At 37.6% G+C, this 24058-nt stretch overlaps 1 protein-coding gene across 1 annotated transcript in view; it reads right to left on the bottom strand.

Moving 5' to 3' along the window:
• Positions 1–24058, bottom strand: part of akt1 (AKT serine/threonine kinase 1) — a 71287-nt gene that overhangs the window by 37159 nt on the left and 10070 nt on the right. The window contains exon 2 of the mRNA XM_088648482.1: positions 21078–21236. Coding sequence (XP_088504608.1) covers positions 21078–21123 — 46 coding nt within the window. The 5' untranslated portion in view covers positions 21124–21236. The remainder of the gene's footprint in view (positions 1–21077; positions 21237–24058) is intronic.

Genomic DNA, 24058 nt, shown 5'->3' with positions numbered 1-24058 from the left:
TTACGAAAGGTTTCCTAGGAATTAACAGTCTCTTCTCTAACTGTTATTACATTGGTGTACAAAAAAAGAAAATAAGAGGTTGACGTTATTATACAGATACTACTAATTGAAAAAAATACGGTATGTCTGAATTTCAATAAAGCCCATTAAACTGATTTTACTGTACAGTTTTGAAGGATAATCTAATGGTAGTATTAAATTAAGAATATATGGTACAGACAGGAGGTCTGAATTTTCAACAGTCCTGCCTGCAAGTATTGAGCACATTTTGATATGCCTGAAATGCTGAGGACATTTCTGATAAGAACAGCTTAATTCTACAAAACAGGAAACAACAAGCTAGACAGCCTGACCAAACACTAGATAACATCAAAAGGAGAACTCTTTTTAGCACTCTAGATTTGTCTCTGCTTACTCATCTGTAGAGTTTCTAAATTAGAAATAGCAGAGCAAAAACACTTATCATCCCTCTCTCTTTTTGCAAGATTAATTTTCAAACTTCTCTATATCTTGGGCAAATCACTCTTCTGCAGAAATTTCTCTTTGGTATGCCTAACTACCATTAGACATATTACGTGTTGCACTCCAAAAACTGATTTTTGGTTAAAAAAAATATCTGTACTTCTGTGTTTTTAAAAAAGTACTGTAGTCAGTTAGAATTGTAATTAAACCATTGCCAATTCTACACTTATTTTAATGGTGTAGCAGCAACATTTTCATAGTTCATGTGAACCAACTAATTAGGAACCTATTCCTGCAACACTTTTAAACACAAAATCTTTTTTCAGTTTTTGACAGCGATTGACATTTGGGAGACTTTGATATATCTGATGCTTCAGGTAGCCCAGCAGTCAATAAACATCATCTTACTAAATGCATAAGCCTGTTCACAAAATCCAGCTGTGGTGCTCAGATCTTTGTGGGTGTTAACTAACAACTTTAAATCGGCAAAATATAAAAAGAAATAAAAAATAAAAAAATAGAAAATAAAAGAAACACAGGTAAAAACACCATGCAAGTACAAAGTGAAAGCACTGATAATACTTTATGTTTGTTACCTATAATGTAATCACTTGTATATCTGTTTTAAATTAAGTGGTTTTTTTAATGAAAGATAACATCACAGAATTCCAGGTTCTCTTATTCCGTGTTAGAGAAGAGAAAAAGGCAAGGTGACGGATGGATAGAGGGAAAAAAAGCCATCAAAGGTGGAAAGAAAAGAAAAGAAAACACCTCCCTTCTTTTCTGTATCTGGAGACTGAAGCACAGTAGTGGAGCTGTCTAGCCCTGATAGAGTGTCTTTACATCACAAACAGCTGCTGTTTCCTGGGATGCTCACTGGGCAGAGTGGAGAATAATGAACAGCAAGCCTTGCCAAACAAAAGAGAATTTATCTTTATTTGCCAACTGCTGCATGGCTTCACTATGGACGTAGTCACTATGCTTGTAGCACACCTCTCAAACCACACACAAACACACAGAATACCAAGAAATACCAATACTAGGAGACCGGGTATCGACTTGCCATGTGCCACCCCACCATCTAACAAGTCCTGTGGACTTCTGGCTTTGAACGGGTTCATTGGGGTATCTGTATCTTTGTGAATGTGTTTCTGCCTGGGATTCAAATTTATTTAGGAAAAATCTCACTGGGAATTCATTACATGAATAATTTTTCACTAAGTTTTAAAATAAGACAGAAACAGGTTACAAGGACGTCTAAGCTTGTTGCATCTCAAAGGAGATAATAGTTGGAAGCAAGATAGAAAGACTGAATATTCTTGCTGCCGTCTGATTCATAGCATGTGTTTAACAACTTTGAAACCTGTGTCTCTAGTTTCTCTCAGTTGCAACTTGTCAGAATCAAAGATCTATTTTTACCATTTATTCAGACAGCATTTTGACCCTGTATGTTTAGACTAATTCCATGAGGGACATAATAAGGACAAAATGAGCCGTGACTACTTTGCATCTATACTGTTGCTTTTGTTTGCACAGCTTAAACTGGAAGTTCTTTAAAGCCATCTGAATTCATTTGTGTTGCCACTTCACTGCAAAGGGCTGTAAATCTTCAAGCCTCTTGCTTACTCTGAAACTATACAACATGAATTTAGAAAGCATGCACAGCTGTTTCTGAGATCTATATGCACGACATTTAAATTTGAGTATTCTAAGTAAATTGCAACTTTAATTGATTAACAAACATTAGTTTCACATCTTTGCGTTAAATGTAGGCAAAAGCAAAGCCCGGAGGAATTAAGTTGAAAATCCATTGTTGTACTTTTTGTGATAAAATTTACTCAACTAAAAGCAGTATTTTTTCAAAGTAAAACCAATTTTACCTTATGTTCAGAATGATAACTGAAGCTCTAAAAATGTATGCTAACATTCTTAGTATGAAAAACAGTTTAAAATACACATTACATTAAATATAAGATGCATAACATGGAACATACACAAAAGAGATTAATTATATTCAAAGAAGAGGGGGGAAGAGATTGTTCTGGCAGCAACTTTGAGTTATACTCAAGTTGTCTTAGTTTCTAACACAATTTTGTCTAAATACTCCAAAAGAAATCACTGATCTCACAACTAAACCTACCAATTGCTCCCAATTTGGTTTCAATGATTCATTGGTAGGTAACTGATAAAATTGAAATAAGTCATTTTCAAGGTTGATTTAACAGGAAAACACACCACATATTCTTAATGCACACACTAGTACTGTTAGAATATGTATTTGAGCATATGCATTAAGTCTCTTCTACAACACAATTAATTCAATTAAACTGCATTACAGCAAAGGGCTTTACCTTGAACATTTGCAGGGACAGATAAAACTATTATATTTATCAAGATTTGTTAAATATTTTGATCTCAATATTAGCATAGACTGAATATAAAATTGTCAAACCACATATTATGGCATTTCATTATTTTATACCTCTCTGCCCAGAACATGAACCATAAGCAACACAAACTATATTGTGCTATAAAACAGTCTTTTACATGTTCTAATTGAAACCATACCAAATTAGTTTTCTGTCTGAAGTTACTTAATATGAAATTTATATTTTCTCCCCGCTTAGTCAAATGAGAGTAGTTAAGAAATGAAAATAACAGAAATGAGAAACTATGGCAAATGAAACTATGCCCTTATTCCCACCCTCTTCCAACATTCACACAGTCAACTAATGATCCCCAACAATCTGTAGGTGTGACAATATGTTCATGTCCATAGAAACCTCTGCAGTCTGAGAACACACTAAGTCCTTTCAGGACAGGCCAGAAAAGATAAACAGGCAGCACAAGTGAATGCATCTTCTGTGAAAAGTGACCTAAATGAACACGTGCTGGGGAAAAAAAAAAACCTCCCCGCTCTATGTGTGCATGTTCATATAGCTTTTCAAATGTCCACATCAGCTCTTTAATAAACATATCATGTGAACAACCTCACAGTTCAGAAAGAACAAACTGTTGGGTTTGTGGCCCAAAACTGGACACTTTTAACATCCCGACTACCAGCAGCAGGATTTCCTGAGGGCTTATGCGTTTTGTTTGTGCTGTTCGGGGCCGGAGACAGGAGAGTGTGTGTGTGTGGCGGGGGGTTCTGTGGGAGGATTAGGAAATAAAAAAAAGCAGGGGGGCGTATCTTTTGTTGGCTTTCTTTGGACACCCCTCGTCCCCCCGGTCTATTCTGTGTCGTCTTCTTTTGCCTCCAGCCTGCAGCTGCGGCCAGCCTCCCTGTGCCCTGCATCTCAATAAGCCGCCTCAGCCTGCAGTCAAGAGTGCTCTCCAATGGAGAGGTCAGCGCTGACAGACTGCCACTCCAAAGGCTTCGTCCGGGCCTATGCTCTTTCCCTGACCATATAAGGCTGCCTGCCTCTCACAAGGGGCCAATTCACAGGCAAGGCAAAGCCGCTGAGGAGTTTTGTCTCCCCCCCTCCCTCCCTGCTTTTGTTTCTTTCTTTCTCATGCAGCTGGATGGTCCTCCACTGCTGAGTCTTTGGCACCACGATCAACAGGTTCGGGGAGAAACCATTGCGGCTCGAGTGTTTTTTTCCTGCTATTGCAGATTCTGCCACAACTGCTGCTGCCACAAGGGAAAAAAAAAGTGTGTGTTGGGGGGTGGTGGGGATGGTGGGGGGGGGGGGGTGGTCTGGTGGTAGAAAAAAAAAAAGCCTGCCTCGTTTTCTCACGCTCGTAAGACAGCCTTCTCTTCTTCTACCCGGCAAGTGACACCTGCTGATTACCATATCGCCGCTGTGGGAAGTTTTCTTTTTGCTGTTGCCTTTTTTTTGTAAACAGGCAGGCCCCTGGATTAGTTAACTGGGTTAATGCGCACAACAAACAAACAAACAATCACACACACACACACACACACACACACACACACACTAACAAAAAGGAACATGGACAGCACTCCTCCCCGTCTCTGATCACACCTCGATCGGTCATGCGCGGGGGCTAGCAGGGTGTAAAACATACAATGTACTCAGCTATCGTAATAGGAAACAAATTGAAGGAATAAGAATAAGTACAATTAATCAGGGAATTTATAAAACTTCCATTAAGATCTCACTACATCAAAAATATTAAATAAAAAAAACATACTCATCATAAGAACACACACACCTATGGGAAAAACTGCTCAGACAGCAAAAAATACAAATGAGACTACAGCAAGGGAAACAACATGGGAGTGCTTTTAAAACCAAGAACAGGAGGGACTGTTTCATGCAAATGACTGTGTGGGGCTATGGAAGAAGCTACCCCTCTATACAATTGAAGCCAATATCAATATTAAAAATGAGTAGAAACTCTATATATATAACTCAGTTGACAGAACGTAATCTTCAAAGAAAACACTAGTCTAGCTCTCTACTAATTCTCAGCAAAAAATTGAAAAACAACCTGACATAGCTGACAGCTGAACTACTAATGAGAAATAAACCATTTTTGCTATAAAAGTACACCTCTCCCTTAAGAGAGCAATTATAGTTCTTGCGCCATGATGAGGGCTGTTGTGCAGTTTCCAGTGGTGTGGTCCCATTTCAGGTTGCTACGAGCACAGGTCTGGTACGGGAATAGCAGAAGATGAAAGAAGTGCCCAAAGCGACTTTTCTTCAGTCGTAAGCAGCTAAAAAAAACACTTTGCTACGATTTCTGATGCTGTAAGTAGAGCCATTTGTGCAAAACCAGGAAGTCGAAAGACACTGTGCTAACCCACAAGTACGCCCAGACGCCGCAAGCACTGCCAAACTTCACAGTTGTGGAGCGGGCTGTTCTTCCACACCAAAGTACCCACACAGCAGGCCTGCCGAGAGAGGAGACAACTGACAGAGATGCCCGTCACTGTCCTCCTGTTCCGCTCCTATCCATTCCGCTCCCAACATCTGCTGCTGCACAATTTACTTTTTACACAACATTTAGCAGGATGCTGCTTCTTATTACCCAGACATGAGCTCCCTATAACATGAAGACATGAAGACACATGACAGAATGGCCTAAAAACAGGGAGTCTTGCTGTAGAAACTCAATTTTGTTTTAAATATTCATATAGTATAAGTTTACAACTGAGCCTACATAAGGACCAGACTGTTCACCAGACTGTTTTTTTGAAGCACTGGTGCATGTTTTGAGCAAGCAGTTTCAATGAATGTGCATCACAGTGCTGACGCTTATTGAAATGCACCCTACTTTTGTTTTTGGGATCTCAGTCTGCTGTGAAATGCTTTACAAGGACCTGAATGAATTTCAAATGACTCAAAGTACTTTGCTAAACAGCTGGCTTTCTTAACCGTTCAGTTTCCAACTAGACAGAAACAGATTGGGTCAGGGAAGGTATAACTCGGCAGTCTCTCCAACCCCAATACCTCTCCAGTTTTCAAATAAAAAAGTAGTGAAATTATTGCAGGGCTAGTCAAACATTACTAGAACGTCTTTTGTAAAGCTAAGAGATAAACGTACAACATAATGTTCTGGAAATAAATGTACACAGTACAAGGATAACTGTACTGATATGTAATCTAAAACATTTAATGTACAACTGATTCAAGTATAAAGCATCTTTCACTGAAGAAGTTCAGATAACATTTGGGCAAACTTAAAATTACAGCCAATGTGTCACAGGAGAACAGAAAGAGCTAAACCTTTCCCAGCCACTACTGAAGTGATACTTTCTATTAAACGCGTTTGCAGACTCTACAAAGAAACTAGAATCGTTACTAACATCATCAGCTGCGTCTGTGGAGAAGCCTAGTATTCAGTTTTTACAAAAATCAAAATTAGTTTATGGAGGAATGCTAAAGATTACATTACTCTATATTGCAGATGCAATATGCAGATAAGGGGTATTTCAAATACAGTATAACATTAATGAGACACATTAGTCTAGAAGTCAACCTTTCATTCATGAAATTGCCCTTTTCTGGTAAGAGAAGAGATTCAGAGCCTATTCCACCCAGAATTTAAAATCAATCTAGAAGTTTTTTTTCAAAATTTAAACAAGTATTAGACAAGAAATAATTAAATATGACTACTTTCGCCTAGATGATATAACCTATCCATGTTTTATAGATTAATTTGTTGTTTATCCGAAGTAACTGACCTTTGTACTTATTTATGCAGCTGGACGTTTTACAGAAGCAATCTGTGTGGTGTACTCGAGAGTATAACAGCAATGCCCCACCTGGGGTTTGAAATGACAACCTGCCAGGTGTGAATCTAGATGCATCATCACTATTACACTGTGTTATTAACTCTAAGCAGTACTACTGTTTCGAAGACAAAAAAAAAGATAACTTCAGGCAATTCCAGAACCTACAACAGCATAAGTATGACCAACAGAAACCACAGAATGGGGTTGATTCACCATGAAAAAGGAGAGAAGAACATTGCCGAGTATCTTATGTACAGGGGTTTAATATAATATATACTTATGCAGTCCAGGATCCTGTGGAGCTGTGTATGGGGGATGCTTGCATGCTGCTATACTACACTGGTATGACTTGAAACTCATTCTTTCAAATAAAAAAAACTCAGACTCAAAATGCACAACAGCCGAGCCATGGACTGTACAGGGTTCTTTAAAAAACCCATTCGCTGACTTGTTGCCTCTGTTTAAAAACAAGGAAAAAGCTCACTTTTTTTGGACAAGGATTCATATATTCAACACATTTCCTACCCATTTTCCCCAAGAGACTGAAAGGCTGAAGTGAAAGAGCGTCTCTCATCCACAAAATGAAAAATCGTTACAATTGTGATGGAACAGAAGATGGGGAATTGGATTATGATGATTAGCAGATTCAAAGCTCTCCCTGCGGCCCTTGGGATCTCCCATCACAACATAATTTGCAACCTGAGGTAATGCATTACTCTGCTCTCCTCCCCACCAATAGGTGATGTGTGATGAGCGTTCTGGCGCACTATGGCTGCCGTCACATCATCCAGGTGGATGCTGCACATTGGTGGTGGTGGAGGGGAGTCCCCATTACCTGTAAAGTGCTTTGAGTAGAGTGTCCAGAAAAGCACTATATAACTGTAAGCAATTATTATTATTAATGGGCACATGAAAAATACTGCAAAAAACCCTATCTTTAAAACTCACTTGTGCTTCAGGGAATAAAAAATGTTAGAGAAAAGGCACAAAAGTTTGATTTTCCACTTCCATACAAAAGACAAGCACACAGCATCTGTCACAGTAAGTGAGCAATAGCTCTAAATATATAACTTCAAGGTCAAAAGGGAACCCAATGGAAAACATTCTAATGTCATAAAGTACACACAAATCTGTTACCCACATGTGATTTTTACATCATCACATTTGTAAAAGGATCGTATAAAGGATTTCGCAGTATGAAAAGGCATCTTTTCTGAGGAACCATGGTCATGTGTGTTCTTGTGACAATAGAGTAGTCTGCATCACTTCTGCTCTGACCTGAACTGCGAGTCGGTGCCCACACAGCCTTCCTGCAGGAGTGACAGAAAATGTTCTACTGAAACGCCTGCATAGGAACACAATTGTAGTTGTTTAAACAGACTCCAGCACATTCTTTATAAATCATTCTGAACCACCGCTGTAGAGCACAATATTGCATTTATAGGGGGGCACAAAAGCATTTGAGCTAAGTGACATTTAGGGTTGTTGCCACAGGGTAGCCACATGTCCATTAAAACCTGACTGCAGGTTAATGGAAAGAAGTGAGAAAAAGAAGCAGAGGTAGAAAATACCCAGAAGAGTAACATGAAAAAAAAAACTTACTGTAGGAGTAAGTATAAAGAGGATGTGGTATTAAAGGGACTGACCAGTTTATATTAAATATCCTTTTCCTTCATTTGGTAGCTGCCAAATCATTTTTTTTCTTTATCCTCTTACGAAGTCAGCACAACATTTCAGCTCCTCGAGGTTCAACAGCCTGATCTCTGAACTGAACTGATGTGTTTGTGTGAAGCGATTCATGTAACACATACCAAATTCGATTTTGTATCTGTTTTTGCAAAAGTAGTTACTGAGCTAATACGAGGTCTTTAACTAAGATAAGGCAAAGATTTTTCTATTAGGAAAGCTGTTCAAATGGGGGCACAGTGTGTTTTACCTGATAAACAATTGGAGGGTAGTTCTGATAAAGTTCAAGTGTCCACTCAATGTGAGAAGAACATAAACAGAAATTACCTTTTAGCTTTCTTGTGTTAAACCCTCATATCTGCAGTTCAAAGTCTCCTAAAGCCAGTCTAGCTAATTTCCACACCTTAACAGTGAGACAAGTGAGGACTATGAAACTGCAGTGAACAGTTCTCACCACTAGGTGATAGTTACCACAGTTCACCACAAAGGGGTGGGGGAGCAACTGACACCCAGATAAGAAATCCTGCCTTGTAATATTTAAGTAACTCTCTTGGTAAACTAGCAAACATTGAAAGGTGCTAAAACAAATTACATCAGTGGCCGTTTCTGATCTTTAAAAAAAAACAGGCATCAAAAAAAGGAAAGACAGGTTGTTAAACTGCATGAAGCGGCACAATTCCAGCAAGCCTACCAGGGAAGGCAGGCTTTCCCACATGGCGCTGTGCTCGAGACCAGGAAATCAGCCCTGTGCAGCTGTGCTCTGTTAATACTGCCATCATTTCAGCCCAGACAGCCTTGTAATTAAGCACCGCCATCCACACTCCCCTTCCCCAATGGTTTCATACGACTGCCTTTGCTCCGTTTCAGAATCTGCAAACTCCGGCTCCCCATGCTGTCACTACTTTAAATATGCAGCAGTTTTTCCTGTGCAGCAGCTCATCCTCCAGCATGATATTACACCTCAGCACAACACACTAATCCCCTTCCTGAACACATACTGAGAGGGGCAAGAGGTGGAACATCCACAGACAGTCTGTTCTCCTCTCTACTGCCAAGGCAGAGGACTTGTTAAGAACATGGGCTGTTTTTTTCCATTTAAAAGTGCAATCTCAGCTTGTGGCATTGTATATTATCTAACATGGTTTTACACACTCTTAGTATAGGAATGTAAAACAGTGTTTGTATCAGACAATTCAGAAAGCCCTCGCTTTAACGCACTTCCTTTAATGGAATTCAGATGAAATGGACAAAACCTGGTGGGGAGGGGGGGTTGGGCGGTTGTTCGCAAAAGGGCGTTCCTGGTGCTCATTTGTGATCTGTCAATACACTGGCCAAACACATGAAATTGAATTTCAAATGCTGTGACAGATGGCTTTGGTGATTCTGTAAACATTACGGTTAAGTGAATCAAAGAACCTTCGGTGAAGCTTTGAGTGCATCCACCGAAGAGACAGAACCATTCCTTAAGAAACTGGGAAAAAATAATCCAGGATGAAAGCATAAGATTACCACAACTACACAATGCTGATGAGAGTGGTCTCTTCTGGCGTTCTCTTCCAGAAAATACCCACAATCACACAGAGCTCACAATCACATGAGGTCCAGCAGCACGGTTTTTTGCAGGCGTGGCAGATCCATCCCAGTGGCTCCTCAGGTCCACCAATACATCTTCGTGTTACAAACACTTGAAATCCATTTAAAAAGGTTCTCGCAGCAAGCCTGTATTGCCAAACGCCACAGCACACATGCAAAGTGTGCGAGTAATTAATTAATTGCTTACACTTATATAGTGTTTTTCTGGGTAAAGTACAGATAACAACAAGAGAGATGTAATGGTATAAATAATGCTGAACAGAATGAATACATAACAAATGGTGCCAGTTAATATTCTGATGCCATTGAAAGAGAAGTCAATTTATTTCTGTAGGTCAAACAAAACAGCTTTGACCTAAAACTAGTTTTAGAACATAACTCTTAATGGACATACACACGATATAGGGGTATGATTACTGATAACAGAAGTGGTGCTACCATACAATGAAGTTGGGTTAGTCACCCTAAAAAATAAACACCGTGAATGAAACAGTGCATAAACCTAGTGTTAAACCAGCACTAAATTGGTATTTTTGTTTTTAGTGAGGCAGCACCACAGTACCACAGTTACTATGAATTTAAAAACATATGAAATGCTATCTTGATATCTATTTTTAATTACACTTAGTTTTTCTTTTCAGATCTTTAAAAAGTCCTTAATGTTCATATATATATATATTGCCCTGAAAATAAAACAAGCAATATCAGTTAATAATTGATTATATTTAATATATTGTATATATTGTTAAGCAGCACACCAAGATGTTGAAATATTAGTAACTAAAAAAGAAAAATAAGTGCTCAGTATTTTGCAAAAGAATTGTATTTTAATTCTACTGCATGGTTAAACAGCAATTTTAGCAATCTGTACCTGATTAACATTTCTGTATTTTTTTTGCATCAGGGTCTGGATACTACAATCTAGTCATCTTATTTTGGTTACATCTTCTTCCAAAAAATGTTTCCTGTTATTATAAAAAAACATAAATGTTCTCTGCACCATCTACACAATCCGAATATATGCCTGCTCATAAGGGCTGAATTGAACTGGTACAAAGTGAGGGTCTTCCTAGTTTCTTGAACGTTTAAGACTACAAAGGATGCTTTCATTTCTTTCTACTATAATCTTATTGTATTTTGATGGAGTTCCAGATAAAGCAGGTTTTGCAAGGCAAGAATAAGACAGAAGTGGGTTATCAGGCTTTGATATCATGACTGCGACTTGAGATCCTTTGCAATGAGTCCTTTTGGGGTATCGTCAGTTTCCATTAAATATGTCAGATGAAAAAAGCATCACACTGGCTGAAAAGTAATGTACACATCAACATTTTTGTGATTCCTGGCTTGTGCAGGAAGCAATCACAGAACTGATTAAATTACAAGGAACAAAGGGGAATCTACGACATTTGAAAAAGTGTTCTAAAAAGCTGCAGCTGAGTAGTAAAAAGAAGTAAATAGGAAAGTAGTGATGATAGAATGCTGATATAGTAGTGGATGCTTGGCTGTAGACTAACTGTTTTTAAAACACAAAAGACTTATAACTTGACAACCACTGCATTCTCTTCAGGCTTGCATATGATTTATAAACAGTAGCTCCTCCATAAACTGTGCTTATTTCAGATCTTAGGGATTTGACAGTTGTCATTAGTCACTCTTGTCATCGTCTTGTCAGAGTTTCAAAAGCAGGGAAAGAATGAAGACCAAGGAAACCACTTTGTCATTCCATTTGAAACCTTACATGTTCATCTGATAGGAGGCATCAGCAGATGCACACTCAACAGAGAGACAATGACACAGCTTTTCTGTTGTTGAGTAACAGTTGCTGGTTAAATATTTATCCCAATTATTTGCAGCAAGGGTCTACTGGATTGCGTTTATCACATATAAATCGAGAAGAAAGTTCCATTTCATTCCTTTCTTATCCTGAAGCAATACCTCAATGACCATCAAGCATAAAAAATGATGTGAGTTTAAAAAGATCCCCTGTAATCAGAAGTCAAATTTGGATTATTACAGCAGCTTTGCATTTGACTATAGGGCTGAAAAATAAAGCCACAGAAAATATTTGCACCCACCAGCAGAGGACAAGTTAAGAAAATAACCCTGTCCACTAGAGGGAGACAGCAGAGACTGCAATAATTGTTATTCATTTATTTCAAGTCATATAAGCAGAGTCACCGCCAGCTCTGGCACAGCAATCAAACACTGGCACCTGCAATATTTCCCGAGCCACCTCTTCAGCTGATCAGCATTACCCAACAGGCAAAGAACCAAAATAGAGCCAATGCACTTCCATTGGGAAAGAAAATCCTCCCGTGCAGCCGTCAACCTCTGTGGCACTGCTTTTCTAGCTAGGATTGAACACGGCTGCTCAGGGCACTGAGGCAGAGTAGTTTTAGTGCTCCCAAAGTTGGCTGCAACTAAATGAAAACTTGTTGGCTTTGGACAAAACACTTCTGTGAACCAGTACTTGATCCTTAGGAGAGATGAAAAACTGCAGTTATTTTTCACCTTACACATTATTAGAAAAAATGCACTACATTTGTAAGAACAAGGTAAATGTAAAAACAAAAACGTAAAAAGGTCAGATTGACGGTATGCCAAAAGTAAGAAAAATATACCTCTTGGATTCATGCGTATACTGCATCATGAACTATACATAATTCATTCTTATGAATATTGATGTGTTACTTGTAATGACCTATCTAGGAGCTGGTGGCTAGAGTGAAGGGGAATTTGAGTTTGAGCTTTGTTTACTGTATTACTGGAAACACAATGCACTTCCGGTTTTTATATTTAATCACATTTACTGTTGTTGATTCACAGTAATATCACATTAGAAGCATTTGCAGTTAAGGTTTCCCAGAAATTTTTTCAAGATAGCTTTTCTAACACATTTAGAATTTGTCTAAATGTCTAAATTTGTTGCGGTTTATCTTTCAAAGATTGTGACTAAAAGGGGGAGGGAGACCTACAGCTCTAGCAATGTCTTATGAATGGAAGAATGGCTTATTCTGCTGGTGCCAATACACCTAGTCTGAAGGTAAAGAACAGACCTACTCTGCCACAAGAACCCCAACCTTTTTTAAGACTGTGGTGCCAAAGAAGTCACAAGTTCAGCAGAGAAAGAACAGTGTGGAGCACATTTGGGAATTACAGTTTTACCGGGGCAGGCTGATTCCCTGAGTTAAAGTAAAAGCAATGAATTTAATGGTATACTAGCAGCTATAAAAAATAAACTTGTATACATTTCCAAAATGTTTTAATGTAAAAATAAAGTATTTTGAGCTGCTCTGTCAGGACAATGCTGAACAAGATGTACAGCTTACAGATACTGAAACACAGAAAAACAGATATTGAGTAAATACAAAGACTGAGTGGGAAAAGTTAGCAGCATGGCTTCCCATTCTGAGGGCTCAAGCAGATTAATCACTATCATTTTAACAGTCCAAGGATCTTGTACAAATAGTTCTTAGGAAGCAAAACAGTTTAGTTAAGTAATAATAATAATAACAACAACAACAACAACAACAATAATTGCTTACACTTATATAGCGCTTTTCTGGACACTCCACTCAAAGCGCTTTACAGGTAATGGGGACTCCCCTCCACCACCACCAATGTGCAGCATCTACCTGGATGATGGGACGGCAGCCATAGTGCGCCAGAACACTCACCACACACCAGCTATCAGAGGGGAGGAGAGCAGAATAATGAAGCCAATTCCAGTACTTCATATCGCTACATACCAACTAAAAGTAAGAAGCTTGAAACATCAGGCTGTTGCCACTGGGTGATGTAAGAGCCAGATGCTGATAAAAACTGAAATGGATCATGCTTTTGTGACACACATGTCTGATGTAATTCCCAGAGCATGGTAACATTCATGGCAGAGTCAACCTTCTGGTGACTCCTGGGAAGACAAAATTTAGCAGGTCTTTTAAAGGTCACCCTAAAGTCATCAATTTCTAAAGTCTAGGAATAAATGTGAGTTTTCTGTCACTTTATCAAGATAAGTCCAATTAAGTGATGTCCAGTTGTGCTCTTTGGGAGCTGCAAGATACACTTGTTTTCATTTCAGACAATCTCTGAAATAATTAGCTGAACTGCTCCCGAGTTCAAGGGGTGAAAACTGAGTTCTTCCAAGTGGGCTCAACTGATCTAGGATCAGGACTGGCCACCACCCCCTCTCCCGATTTTAATAATTAACATGTTAATTGTTAAACACCTGCCCACATTATGAGATGACTGTTGCTGGCTTTATTTGATTACAAATAAAAGCACTTCACACTGTATGCAATACAAAAAGAGCTAAGAAGGTATCACCAACAACAAAATATAGGCCAGAAAGTAAAACATTGACTAACAATCTGTATATGTGTCTTGGTAAATAGCAGGCATCATGAAATCAGATCTATCTGGAGAGTTTCAGGTCATCATCTAAGCAGAGTTCTTAGACATAGAACTGAAACCATATGGACGGTTTTTAAAAGATTCCTTTTAAAGACCTGCAGATAACGTCAAAAGATGTTGCAGCTTTTAAGAACTAAAGTATGAAAATCAAACGTCAATTTCAAATTCAGAGAAAAAACATGTTGTTTCATGTCTGTGAAGGCCTATAAACATTTAGTAAGGTAAAGTTTTATTGACACCTGAACAACAGAGAGTACATTGGCTCAGTCCATTCATAGACATTTCAAGACATACTATAATGACATTTTTTTTTCTAATGCTTGTCAGTTTCAACATTTAAACAGAATCAGAAGAAAATCAGCTAGAAGGGATTTGAAACCACCAGAAAAAAAGATCATGGCCCTAATAGTAAATATGCAGCACCAACTGCAGTGTAGCACCAGAGTTACATACAATGTGACAATGATTTGACATTAAACCCATCTTGTCAAGAAGTCTTTTCAAAGAGAAGCTGGCTGATGCCCTAAAATCAAAAACATGGCTGTTCCGGGTGACATTTAGCCAGGCACAGCTGTTGGATCCTGACAGCATGCCAACTTGCATTCTTGAAGGGTTGTTTGTTGTGTGTTGTTTTTTAATTCATTTATTTATTTATTTTTAGGTCAAGCAATATCTTAGAATGCTTTAAGAAAAGCAAAAACAGCCCCCCCCCTCACAAACTTAAATTCAGACCAGCTGTAAGAGCTATCAGACTACTGATGGGGTCAAAATTAAATATCCTTGCTTTCCATAAAAACTAAAACGAGTTTTGGGAAGATTCAATATATTCCAAATTATATATGAGTATCGTGGCTTTTAAAGTATCTCACATTATCTCAGTTCAATATCCAATTTGATAGTTCAAAACTGCTTGATACCCCAAACAACATTCAACAGCTCCTGCCAGAGCCTGTCAACTGTTGTTCTGGTCCTGACCACGGCCATATGTGCAAAAAATCTTTTCACAAGGTCAACAACGTCAGTTTCTTTGATTCCCAATGCTTGCTTTCAGAATATAAAAATATAGCATTACATAGGGTCCAGTTTTGCATTTTTAAAAACGGGACTCTAAATAACAGAATAATCTAAATAATATATGAGGGCTAAAATTTTCATGTGCGAAGAATTTGATCCAAAATACATGTATATACTACATGCTATTCTACATGTTAGCCACTCTTGATAGGCAAGCACACAAGGTGTATTTCCTAAAGGTATAATTTACTTTAAAATTATGTTACTGTACAAAGAATAGAATGAACAAGTCCTAAAAGTAATGTTTATGTACATAATACTGAGACTATATAATTAAATTTGAACCACTCCTCTTTCAAGTCCAAAACCAACTATTCGAGCTTCAACTGCAGTTAAATACAGTACCTTAGTGGACAATGGAAAAATATGCAGGAACAGAGAAAGCACTCCTTCCTTCCTGTCTTATTTCCTTAAATATAAAACCTAAAGTGGAGGTTAGTAAGGTTTAGTATACAAAGAAGTGTAGGCCAGAGACTTCCTGCGGTCAAACACTTCTGAATGGTTTGTTCACGACGTAACCAGAAGTTTAAAAACAACAATTACAGTAACTCATGAACTTTATCACTTGCTTACTTGGAATCTGAAACAACACAGTGTATTTTCACTATTCCTTTTAAGCGGAGACCTCTTTTATTGCCACCAGGACTGTCAACTCTGCCAACCAATTTAGACTTTTTTTCTCCAAAAGAAGGGCTTGTGCAGCCTCAGCCTACATCTGCCTGGAAGGATCCTGAAACACCTCACTGCCTCATCTAATTACATCTTTTCTCTTCTGAACAACTCGCCTACAGCATTCCAGACCTTAACCTCTGGCCTAAGATGCTCCCTGAATAATAAGATGAAGAAATAAAGTAGCCATTAGAGGCAGTTGCTTGAAGATAGGGTTAAGTTCTATGGTTCAGACTCGGTCACTAGCTGGCTCTGTAATCAGGAATCCTCAAGCATCAGAGTACCATTGGCAGAGCACGGCTGGGGCAGGAAGGGTTTTAATTAGCAAGGGCTTTTGGCAAAATGATGATTCTTGCCCCTTTCTGAGCATCTGATGGCCAGCAGTGGTTAGGCACTGCAGGGTTCACAATGAGCCAAAACATGAATAGCACTGACAGGTGGGTGGTCAGAGAAGCTTGTCTGCTGGTACTCATTCCCCTTTTGTTGGTCCAGGGTCAGTTCTAGAAAGCCATTCATCCATTGATGAATACACATTAAATACCATGTCTGACACCCATAACTGTTTTTTACCATGTATAAATTTTGATAAATGCTTTACAAAACCATACCTAGATGTCTCTTCTCACTTACAATATATCTTTAGCAAAGAACCAAGGAAACATAAGCTATAACTATTAAATCTATGGAGGAAATGCATTTTGTTGTCACTGAATAAAAGACCTTTTCAATCAAAAAGTCAGACGTTGTAAAGTCCCGAAAAAAAGCTACATCTTCAAGGTTTAGGTAAACCGAATACTAGGTAAAGGAAAGCTTGAATCACTTACAACTTGAAGGCACCAGTTTAAATCCAGACTATTTTCTAATCACTTGGGAGTTCCTAGTTTCAGCTCTGAAACCAGATTTGCAGCTGAATTATTATTAATAATAAAAGTTTACTGTTCTTCTGTGAGTGCAAGTTAAAACCTCTGCTTCAGAACCTCCTGTCCTGAATAAACTGCATTAACTCCCACTGTAATAGGTTTGATTTTAAGATCATAATGCTTATATACAAGACATCAAACTGTTACATCTCACATGAAGACTTATGTTGTACTTTTGCTTTTAATGTACAGTTATTGTTTGTTTTTGTCCTTGTACTGTGATTTACCTACATTTCTTGTGCATTAAGTGTGAATATTTGTGATGCTTTGAATTTTTTAAAAGCACTTATAAATAAAATGCATGATTAAACTTGCAGTCAGAAGTCAAATTAAACCTTGAGAACTGTATGTCAGGCTTAATATTTCAGTATCTCTCAGAAACCAAACAAATGGCCTTTTGTCTTCAAAGATTGAATGTGCATTAGAGGCATTTTCATGAGTCTCCAAAACAATTTTCCTACGTCTGAATTTTTATGAAAGACCTTTTGGTAATGAATGGTATAATTCATTCATAAGAAGGTAGTTTTAGTTTATTCAAACATAACAGACATTTCCATGGGAAAAAGACCATTTGTATAGTAAAATTTATGAAACCCTAATTTGAGCCAGATTTTTCTACCATTATCATGATTAATGATCTACAGGTTAGACACAACCACACCAAATCATAATCCTACCAAGGAGTTATTTTAGGAAAGAATGCAATGTGTTTTATCTTTCAGGCAATAGGACTGTAATTCTCAACAGCGAGTTCTGTTCATGAAACGTTTGCTGTTCACATCAAATGAAAACATAGCAAGATTTCTATTACAATAAGCAATGCCATAAAGATGCATTACATACTATCAAAGCATGTAAGACTCATTTTCATACAAGACAAGAATTTTATTGGTTGTAACTGATGTCATTGAATTCATTGGGTCATATTTAAAACTTGGTAGTTTTTTTTCTCTGTTAACTGAAATGTCAGCAACAATAAACACTTCTTAACTGAGCATCAATGTAAGCTATATCTTCATCAAAAAGATAACTACCATAAGCTATATGGCATACTATCTGATTGTAGGGGATTTCTACATGCTTAGGGAACCTTTTTTAATTATACAATACAATGCCTAACCTCAAGATTGCTTGCATCCATGGTGATAATCATCATTCGCACAGCACTGCAGTAAAGTGGTCAACAAGTACAGCTGAGTAAAGTAAGGCCGACATAAAATTGCCTGCACTGTTTCTGGGAAATTAGTTCTGTGATCTCTTTCAGTGTTTTCAAGCAAATGAAAACTATAGGAACCACAAAACAGCAGCGTCAGAGGTAAAAGACTGAACATGAGGGAACACTGTCAAAGGCTACATAATTATTTATCCAAAGCTTGCCAAGTATTTTAGTGTGTATTATTACTGTTACCCTGCACATGCAGAACACATCTAAATGACAAAATGCAAGCCTAACACCGAAAAGAACTAATGCTAAATTATTAGATGCAGGTTGACACAAACTGATGTTATACTGTAGCAAAAAAGTCCCAAACCATACGTATTGGTCTGCTTCCATTGTTCAAACTATACTAGAATATTTCTATAAAAATGGCAAAATATGGTGCTTTCCCACTGCATATAATACATCCACTGTGAATTCAATTATGTGGCTTCTTTTGCCCAGAAATGTTAGTGACTAAATTGTGTGCCAAGCTGAACTGAAATGCCCTCATAAAATACCATTCTGATGTATCAATAGAGTAAGCAATGGCCGTGTATTGAATTGCACAGCTATATCCCCTTTCTTACAGCCTGGGCATCGACAGCATAATTCAGCACGATTTATATTGTTTCCACATATTATCTTCTTCTTGAAATTTTTTTTTTTTCCTTAAGTGATTTCATTCTACTGTAACGGACTAGTACAATCCAGGGTGAATCCTGCCTTGCGCCCAGTGCTTGCCAGGACAGGATCTGGCTCCCCCGTGACCCTGAATCGAATGAAGAGGTTAGAAAATGGATGGATGGATGGATGGATTTAATTCTAATAAAACGTATGGACTGCATATACTTTACACAAAACTGCTGCAGAACGGCTTCCAGCAATTTTAGACACAACAGATAGGAATCCTAGATTATCTTAGAAATACCATGGAATTTTCCAGTAAGAACACCATCCATTATGTAAAGTTAAAATGGTTGTGCAGCACTGTAACTTTATTTGTTAGGAGGTAACTCTGAACCTTAGGAAAAATGAAATGCCTGGAAACACAGCCTCATTATTAGCAAATAAAAGTTGGAATTTGTCCACCAGTAATTGAAAAAATACTGATGATGTGAAAATGGAGAATAAAATTACGTTACAGACACCTTTTTCATAGCAATCATTCTGGAAATTACTTCTAACACCAACTAGGACTTTTTCAAGAGAACAACAGCTTCGCTTTTCTAAGATTTGTTTTAGTTTTATGAAAATTATGGGTAGGCCTGGCTTCCAGCCCTGGGTTTCCATTAACTCTTGTTTAGACTGAGGCCTAGTTTATATCATTATGTTTCCAAGTTGCTGTTTTTGCATAGGCTTCTACTTGCCAAACTGTTCTGCTTCAGTTAAGACATTTCCAGAATGACACTTTGTCCATGGAGAAAGAAATGCTCTGGGATGTGTTTCACAGTGCATGTCAACAGGCAGGACCCTTCTTCAGTTTTTCATTAACCATTGGAGTGACTCCTTTTACAATGATTTCTTAGAGCCACCACCTACAATCCCCAACCAGTCCAACCCAGCTAATTCATCTTAGCCACCCATTCCTTTCATTCCAAGAATAGCTAAGTTACTTTTCTTCATTACCTTTAGGCAGAAAAGTCCTTTTCAGAATGCTCCCACTTAGATTACAGCAAACATAATTCAGGACCAAAAACAGTCTACCAGAAGTACTACAAGACAACTCTATCTTAAGGCCAAAAGAGAACCTCAATTAACATTAACTTAACAAACTCAGGTTTTTGGGCGTTTTCATGGCAATTTTTCTCAAATGGGGCTGAAGTCACCGAGAGTCAAATGGAAACAAGTCACACAGCATAAACAGTTTGGAATTTAAAAGGGGAAGACAACCATTAAATGAATAATCAGGTCATTTATATATATAATAGAAACAAAATTAGGTGACCAGCCATTTTTTGATTCTGCATGTCCTTGATGATGAAATTACAATGGACAACATTTTGCTCTTAGTAATCCTCCTTAATTTCCATCCATTTATATTGGTTTAAGTCATACAGATAATCACAAAACCAAAACAAAGGTATAAAATCAAAGCAATTAGAACCAACAGAAAAACTCTAAGGCAGCAAAGCAAGACACAAATGGCATCTCTTCAAGCCTATTTTACATTACCTTATTTTTCTCATAAGTAATGAAGTAATGTACATATTTAAATATACAGAAAATAAAAAAATAGGTTTAGGCTCACAGAGAAAAAATATGCATTTTAAATTGGTTCTTTAAAGGCTGTATGAATTTCTTATAACATGAATATCCTTTCAAAATGTTGTCAACCATTCAACAGGTGTTTAGGGCCATCTGCACCAAAGACAGATTAATTCAGCACATAATGGTCAATTTCAATATTCTGCATTTCATCTAAGTGATGCACAAGTAGTTACAATTTTTTTCCAGCTTCTTAGTACTGTGATGTTGCAGTGTATGCAACACATTTACTGTCTGCTAAATAGTCAGCAAAGAATGGTGAAATTCAATGTCCTGCATTTCCACAATGTAACAGATTCACAACTACTTAGAAACAGTTCTCATCTTAACAATGTGCAGTTTGTGTAACAAACCTACTCTCTGCTTCCTAGACATGCCAAACTCAGCATGATGGTTATTTTAAACAATCTCACACTCTACTCTACTTTTGTGAGAAGCTACTTTACATATCGAGTAAATCTCCTGAAAGCCCGAGTTACTTCCAAGTGACTACAAAGTAATGTAGTAAAAAGTCTAGTTGAATGCAAAGGTTTATAAAAAGTTTAGTTTATTGTAAAACAAGTTAAAGTTCATGGAAAAGGACAGAGGAAATTACCTCGTTTGTGAAGCCATCCCTCCTTCACAATCACAACCTCATTCATATTGGCCCACGGGGATAAGTGTTCAGACAGTCTTCTGGAAGACGCCTCTGTCCAATTCTGTTCTGTGCTCAAACCAAGGAGGAAACACTGGAGAAGCCTGTTCCTTTAGTAATCTATTGGATTAAACCACAAAGGACAAAAATAAAAATTAACCCCAGGTTCAGGTCAAACATTTCCCTTCCATCCACATATTAACACCCAAGTAACCTTTTGCACTCCTTAGAGAAACAGTATAATGTAAGACTTATCCATAACTTGAAAAAATCATCCGTGTTTAAAATGTTTATTCTTAAAGCACAAAAGAAAAGTTGTTAATTTAGCCTTGCTAAAACAAATTATGGTGAACGGGATCACAAGAAACTAAAAAACACGACCTTCTCAAAACGCTTACCAAGGATTAAATGAAGTCTTTTGCAGTAGATGGAAATTAATTATGACAGCAGTGTAATAATTTGAACAGGCTTTCATCCAAGGAAATTATCATTTTGGCTGATGATGACAATATTGATTTATTTTAAATAGTTGTAAATTAATTTAAATAATGGGGTACTGTTAAAATCCAACTGCGACTATAGAAAATTCTATGGAAACCTGTCCCATCCTTCATCACAATTCACTTTTGTTGGAAGTCTATTTTATTTTTACTGACAAGCTACACCAACAGGAAACAACACATTGTACTGACCTATTGATAGACTGTCAATAAGTCACATCACAAGGCTGGGGCTTATTCCTTTCTTATGAACCTAGAACCTAAAGGTAGCTTTTTGCAACAGAGGTGGTTATTATGATGTTGTGAATTATTACTGATCCAAACTAAGGCATTCACACAGAGAAATGTGAGAGGCAGAAGAAGAAAATAAACTTCATTATTTGCTTGGTTTTCAAAACATGGCCCAAAATTGTTCACTCTTAGTACATGAAAGTGCATTTAAACATGAGAACAGGAGATATTTCTCACCCAGAGGGTTGTGGGCGTATGGCACAGGCTACCTAACCATGCTGTTGAAGCCGATATTAGATAATTTTAAGAAACAGCTGGATGAGATCATTAGACCAATTAGTTACTGACTATAAAATGAGTTAGATGCACTGAATGGACTCCACTGGTTTGTCACCTTTCATATGTTAGTATGTGTCAAGAATCTGGGTTCCCTTAAAAAAGTTTTAAGCAGTTAGCGTAACCACTCCTCTTTAACTGTAAATATGGAAGAAATGTCTAAACAAATGTTAAACTGAGCTCCTGTTCATAAACAGGCTTCAAAATTAAAGAAACAAGACTAAAGCTACAGTTGTTGAAATATTGTTGCAATTTAAATATTTGAAGCATTTTTAAATTCCAGTGGAAAAAAAAATGAATGCAGATTTACATATTGTTCCACATGGTCTTAACTGCATTAAAACAGACTTTACCAGGATAAAATCTGGAGAGGCTATGACCTTTCATTCTTAATACAGGCAATAAGAATTATTTGGCATTAGTGCCAAAGCCAGTATCTCTGCTAGGAACTAAACAGAAGATTGCAGTTTTTCACTGGGCACAGAAAATGCTGCAGAATAGTTTTTCTGCTGCCCTGTAAATATTACCTCCAAAGAGTGCTGTATTAGCTTTACTGACAACTCCCGATAACATTCGACAGCAAGCATCATTTCACAGAACATTTCCTCTTGAATGCTGATCCATGCCCATCTTAGATTACACGTAGACGTAACACTTTAAGAGGAGTACACGTTTGGCGACAAGCATAGGTATGTTCTCCTTCAATGTTCACATAACGACAGAGAGGAGATTGAGTCATACCTACTGTTGTATATTTATATGCCACAATACAAACATGTTAAAAGGCCACATCCACTTCGGGAACTAATAAACTTCCCTGGGTATCCAGCATTGCTTGTTTTTCTGGTTTTCTTTTCTTCCGTTTAACCAGTGCATCTTATCTCCATGTCTAACCAGCCCTCTGAGAGAATTTTAAAAATTCACCTTCTCTTTAAAAGAAAAATGAAAATGGCACTCCAATTGCTGCATTTAAAATTTTAATGAATCTAAGAACTCTTTTGTTGTATATATATTTTGTCCTTCTGTTACAATTACCAAGCACTTTCAAAATTAACTGTTAAGAACCAATTCAATATAGAAAATGGGCGAGGCCCATTTCTGCATGCAGTGCGCAGAAAGGTAAACAAGTAGCATTTTGACAGCATTTGCATTACAGGAAATTATCTGTGTTCACTAAACTATCGATGACCCTCATTTTTTCGTCACAGCACACAACAAAGAAGCAACTTAATATGACATGACTAGCAATATTTCGGCTGTGAAATTTCATTTTACTTTATCAATAAGCTGAAAACCACTTTTACTTTAACAAGTAATAAGTCAGAAGTATCAGAAAACAGGCAGTCCTATATTACGCTACCAAGACCTCACTCATTTGTACCCCTTTTTTAAATGTAATTATTTCAAATGGTAATTTCAATCAATCCCATGAAAATCCAGCTGAGGACTTCTTTTTACCCCTTGGCAAAATCAGCTTCAGTTCTCAACTCCAGCTACCTTATTCAAACCATATTAAAGTTAAAAAGTGTCCTGCCATCTTTGCCCACCAACACAGACATTATTCCTCCTGCTTCTATTAGTATCACTTCGCAATGACTAACCTATCCTTAATGGGCCACCTCATCCTATAAGTGTACTACTGTGTTATTGATAGCCTGTTAGCTCAATTACCACATGAGAAAATCTCAAAAGGTGCCACAACTAAAGGATTATAGAGTAAATACTGCTTTAGAACTCAACAAAAGTTTTGCATTTTGCAAGCTCAAACTTCATAGGACCTTCATGGGTTCAAAAAGGAGGCTCTATACAGCTGGTTTCAAATGTCTCACAGAGACTGCTGCTTCACGACTCTCCCGTCCCCACAGAAAGGAACAA

Source organism: Lepisosteus platostomus, chromosome 10, assembly GCF_059453375.1.
Source record: "Lepisosteus platostomus isolate fLepPlt1 chromosome 10, fLepPlt1.hap1, whole genome shotgun sequence".
Lineage (NCBI taxonomy): Eukaryota > Metazoa > Chordata > Actinopteri > Semionotiformes > Lepisosteidae > Lepisosteus > Lepisosteus platostomus.
The sequence above is the reverse complement of the archived record's forward strand: the minus strand, read 5'-3'. Positions and strand labels throughout refer to the sequence as shown.